The sequence below is a fragment of the Terrapene carolina genome, unplaced genomic scaffold (genome assembly GCF_002925995.2).
Source record: "Terrapene carolina triunguis isolate 2854851 unplaced genomic scaffold, T_m_triunguis-2.0 Scaffold35098, whole genome shotgun sequence".
NCBI lineage: Eukaryota > Metazoa > Chordata > Testudines > Emydidae > Terrapene > Terrapene triunguis.
The window spans coordinates 11,928,472-11,933,901 of NW_020699449.1; the positions used below are offsets into that span (position 1 = coordinate 11,928,472).

The following is a 5,430-nucleotide window of genomic DNA, read 5'->3' on the forward strand; positions in this document are numbered from 1 at the left end:
GAGGAGCAGAGCCGCCATTTTCCCGGACATGTTCGGCTTTTTGGCAATTCCCCCCGGACGGGGGTTTGAGTGCCGAAAAGCTGGACATGTCCGGGAAAAAGAGGACGTATGGTAACCCTAGTGCAGGCTATGGCGCACTCCTCCTCAGGAACACCCCAGATGAAGCAGGTAGCCGTGTCCTGCATTCTGGGTGTATTTAGGAATAGCACTCATGAGTGACTGCCTCTGTCTTTCCCGCCTCTTACAACCCAACACGAAAAGAGCCTTCACAGGGCTCGCCGGGTGCTGCTCGTGGTGGTGGGGAGTGTGAAGAGGGGATGGAGGCAGGCGCCGATCATGGGCTCATCCATTTAGAGTTGGAGGTAAGCGGGTGCTGTGCTCGAGGCAGGTGTAAATGGAACCCCTGGCAGTCAGAGGGTGAGAATGTGCAGGTCTGCAGGCACTGTGTTAAAAGAGCCTTTCTGAAAATGATGCCTGAAGAAGATATCAGAGGACCCTCTCGAGGGAAATAACACAAGTTAATCCCATCGCTTTTCCCTTTCTGACCATTTGAAAGAGGACAGCCGCCTGGAGGAATAAGAGAGTGTTCTCATCTAATTAACTGGGGAGCTCAGCACTGTCCCTTCCAATATTAGGACTCATTACAGCTACGTTCCAGGTTACTGGGAGCCTTGAATTTAATTCACCAGGGTCCCGTCCACAGTGCAGTTAAAGGCTTGATTAAACACAAGTGTTTTTGAACAGGCTTGTTGCTAGTAGGGTTCTAATTAGAGATGGCAAAAGTGCCTTTATATAAAAAAACATCCTGTGGAGGAATCAGGGCCTTGGCGGTGTGAGCAGCACGACGTTTATTTTGCACCAGTCGGCTTCTGAAAGCAGCTTGTGCCTCCGAATGTTGTGCTTTTGAATTGATGAAGCTGCCTTGGGGTCAAACTGGGCTTGTTATGGGGAGGAGACAGAGGAAGAGTGTGGCCAGTAGAGAGAGAGACTGGCTGGCTCTTCCAGGGGAGTCAGGCTGGGATGATTTAGTTGGGATTAGGTCCTGCTTTGAGCAGGGGGTTGGACTCGATGACCTCCTGAGGTCCCTTCCAACCCTGCCCTGCAGCTGATCCTGATCAGATGGCTGCAGTCAATTATCAGACCCCCCGAGAAGGAGTTGGGTGATTTCTGTAAAAGACGGGGAGAGTTTTGCTGGGAAGGAAAGTACAGCAGGAGAGGAGGCAGCTCCTGTAGTAGACCCTGGAGAGAGTCAGACCCCAGGTAGAAAGTCTTCAGGTACACTGGGAATACGGATCCAGCCTGTGGAGTCCCAGAGTGGGGGAAGGACTCCAGGGAGGAAGCCCTGAAGCTGAGCCACTTGGGCAGGAACTGGGCCTCCAAGGAGAAAGTCTGGAGGGTCATTGCTGTATGAGAGGGAAGGGTAGCCCAGGAAAAGCGAAGGACCTTTTTGTTCTGTTTTTTCTTTGGGATTGTTGTCAGTTTGTTATTAGTGGCTTGCCTGCCCGGGGGTGCTGAGGAGGCCAGATGTGGGGTGTTGTGGAGGCTGACCCTCTCTCATCTGTCAATCAACCAAGAATTTTTTCTTGGTGTCATTTCTGTGGCACCAAAATTTTAACAAAACCCATGAGTAAGTGCTTTGATCGTGGCCACAGACAGGATCTTTCCCAGACGCTACTCATGGAGATTTTTGCTGTAAGTGGCCAGGGTGCTATCTTGACATCTCTCTGCATCTGTACTCCTCTGTAGGGAAGGAATGCTGCTATCTAGAAGTATTTCCAAGCAGTACCACATCAAAAAGATGGTATTGTTATGACCGGTGGCACTAGGTGGTGCTGTTGCATGACGGATATGTCTATACCACCAATGAAGGTGTGACCGTAACAGGTAGCCATATCCTTGCTAGCTTTAATTGAGCGAGGTGGGCTAAAAAAAAAAACAGTAGTGAAGAAATGGTGGCATGGGATAGTCCCATCATTATGAGCCCACTGAGGACTTTAGGTTGCTGCCCATGGCAGGGTCTGTGTGTTAAATCTTCACTACTCTTGTTCGCTAGATTAAAGCTAGCGCACGTATGCCTGCCCATGCTACAATCACACCTTCGTTTGTGGTGTAGATGTACCATCGTCTTTCAAATTCTTTTTCTCAGTGTCTGAGCAAGTGTTTAGTCTTAGGAAGATGTGCTGTTGTATTGTCTTTGATTATGCAATGTTCTGTGTAGACACAGCTTCTGGAGACATGCAGCTGTGCAAACAGGAGGGGAGTTTGCTCTCTGAGTTGGTCTCTAATTAGGCCTGAGGTTGCTCCCTGTGATCTGGGCTGAGCTGAGATTCCTGGGAGAAGGGATTGCCCTGTATGCTATTAGACCATTTTAGGACTGGTGTATATCTGTGACTAGAACAAGTTACACTTAAGGTATGCCTAGATTCACAGCTGGCAATGGGTTTGTATCCCGGAATGAGCATGGGGGCTGGTATTGGGTTTTGGATTTATGATTGCAGTGTGGATAAAAAATACTAGGGAATCTATGTAGCTCTGTATTAAATAATAAATATCCATTTTCCGCTTCTCTTTGGGCATCTAAAGAACTTCAGCCTGTAACAATATTGTTAGCTAATAGTCAAAGTACCATTTTTCTCTCTTGATTTATCTTTATCTCTGGGAGACGTTTAAGTTCATGGTCCTATATCCAGTTCCAACAGATCTAGTTCCAAAATAAGCCCTTTTAAAAAAAAAAAAAAAAAAAAGCACACACAACTTACCTCTTTTCTACTCGTTTTGTCTTGGGTTGGTGTTTGTCCTCAGTGAATGAACTGTTTAACGCGCGATGCAATCTCTAGAAGAAGTGAAACAGGGGAGTAATTAAACACAAGAAAAAAGAGCCCCCACCTTTGGGGGCAGGCAAACGATGGTCTTTGTGTGGACTCCACCTGAATGTAGCTTCTTATTTTGCACATTCCGGGATACAAACCCAATGCCCAGCTCCTATTCATTGTCATAAAGGTCTCCTATTTCTGGAGCAAGAGTGGTTGATTTCCTGATGTACACTTTTTTTAAAGACCGTCTACCAGAAAGTAATGTATCCATTAGATAAGATACCCCAAGGCAGAAAGATAAATATATTTCCCCTACTTTATTACAAGCACCGTGCCAAAGGAGGCGAACCAACGTTTTTATAGACGCATAGAAAGCTTGGGAACCAATATACTGATAAACAAGATGTTACTTAGAATTCATGCTAGTTTGTAGCATATTAAAATTCAGACTGTCCCAAAGCTCAACGGGTTTTGGTTCAGGCTTTTTACACAAACGAGTTGTGTGTCTTTAAGAAAACAAACACGCACTGAAGAACAACAATCCTCCCCCCTCTCTCTTTTCATATTCTAGTATTTACAGAAAAACGGTTGTCTTCGCTTAATTTGGACTTTCCAACAATGACTCAGTCCTCAGACAACCAAACGAGGTCTTCCTCGAAATGCTTTCACCTGACTAGTGCTGTGTAAGATACAAAGGTCCACAGCCATTCTCCTTTATAACTTGCTCTGTGCTACTGACAGAATTCAACTTGTTGCTGGAGTCGGGCTCTCCGTGGACTTCTAGCAGTTCACTCTAGGTGAGATCCTCAGTTGGTGTAAGATGACGTAGCTCAGTTAAGGTCAATGATAGTGCCTGGTGATACACCAGCTGAGGACCTGATAGAATGGACAGAGGCAATCTCTACGTTCTAGCAAACGCTGCCTTCGCTCAATTGTATACAGAAATACAGCCCAGGAGTTTCCAGGATGGCTCCTATGATCACCTCTAGAATGTGGTAGGGCTAGAGATGCCATCTTCCTCTGGCATATGGAAAAATAAGATATAAACATTCATGGGGGAAAGAGGGGGGAAAATACCCCAAGACTGACCCTGCTCACCTTGGGAAAGGCAGTCTCACAATGCAGCTAGCACAGAAAGCCAACTGCGCAGTGTTTGGGTTATAAAACAGCAGCGATTGAGAAGCAAAAAGAAGGGAGGGGGTTTCAGTTTACACTATGTACTTCGTAATTGTGAATATTTCAAGTCCCCTCTGATGCTTCTCTTTTCAATGTTAAATAATCTTGATCTCAAACTCTCATATGTAGTCCCTAGCATCCTTCTAACTCTAACCATCATTGACCTTCTCTGGACCTCTTCTGTGACTTCCTGACAGTGGCAGGACCAAATTAAACACAAACTCCAGATAAAATTGTACCATTATTCCATATCTACTGGTAGTGTTATTGTATAATTTCCTACATTGTTTTCTATCCCATTTTTAGTCCAAACATGCTGGCCTAGATTCTTATTTACATGAAAGCCTCTTTATGCTACTAAAGGGCCTTAATGTAAATGAAAATAAGGCCTCCCATTTTCAGTGCTGCTGTATATTGAGCAGCGTAAGTGGAAGTCTGGACTTCTCTTGCCAATGTGCATCACCATCATCACTCCTCTGAGCCACCTAGCCCGCTTGGAGGCTACTTTGAAAACTTTGCCTGCAGGGCCATCCCAGTGTCTACTTCCTCCCCCTCCTCATTAGAGAGTGATTGACTGGTCTGAGAAATAACATTGATAATCTTTAATTGGTTCCCCTTGATACTCAATAACAGAAGGGGTGCTAGAGACACTGGACCTGCTCCGACCGAAGTCATTGGTAAAATTTGCACCAACGTCAACTGCAACAGGTTCTGTTAGAAGAGCAAAGCTACTAATAATAATCTAGGCCAGGGTCAATGCCCATTGAAACCAACGGTAGAATTTCTATTGACTTCAGTGGCTTTGGATCAGGCTTTTACTGAACAGCTCTGGAAACATTTGATGGAATTACCAGCAAGCCTCTCGAATACGTACCTGGCTTGTATGGAGCCAGTATTTCAGCTTGGATTTCTTTTTGATTCGTGGTAGGACCAGTCTGTGTACTACATGTTCTCCAATGGTGGTGAGAATGGATAAGACAAATCCAACACATAACATCACAAAGAGTCCAGAGAAGTGGTTAATGCCCATTTGCAGTGTCTGTGCAAAATAAAAATAAAATGCCCTCTTGGTGTATTTTAATATACATAGTACACATTGCATTTTCAAATGCGTAAATATCATCTCAGTGAGCATGCATTAGCCAAATCATAACAGGTGGATAATGGACTGATTCTCATTCTAAGGCCCCTTTATACCACCCTGGCTGCCTTAAGATTCTTTGCACTGTCAGAGTGGTGAAGAGGGACCTTGATGTAAATGTGAATCTGCGCCACTGATGTTTTTTCCTGGGAAAATTAGATTAGTGGCACATATGAGAATCCTATTCCAGTGGTAGCTATGCTATAATCTGGAAATACTAGCACTGCTTGGCCGAACATCATCCAAGGATCAAGGACCAAGGCTTTAGTCAGCAGAGAGTCAAGAGTGATCGTTAGTGGT

At 45.1% G+C, this 5,430-nt stretch overlaps 1 protein-coding gene across 1 annotated transcript in view; it reads right to left on the bottom strand.

Annotated features, from left to right (window-relative positions):
- Window positions 1-2,755: 2,755 nt before the first annotated feature.
- LOC112119700 (glutamate receptor ionotropic, NMDA 3A) overlaps window positions 2,756-5,430 on the bottom strand; it is an 83,882-nt gene continuing 81,207 nt past the window's right edge. The window contains exons 8-9 of the mRNA XM_026646519.2: window positions 4,864-5,028; window positions 2,756-2,833 (exon numbers count right to left, since the gene is read on the bottom strand). Of these exons, the coding sequence (XP_026502304.1) occupies window positions 2,756-2,833; window positions 4,864-5,028 (243 nt within the window). The remainder of the gene's footprint in view (window positions 2,834-4,863; window positions 5,029-5,430) is intronic.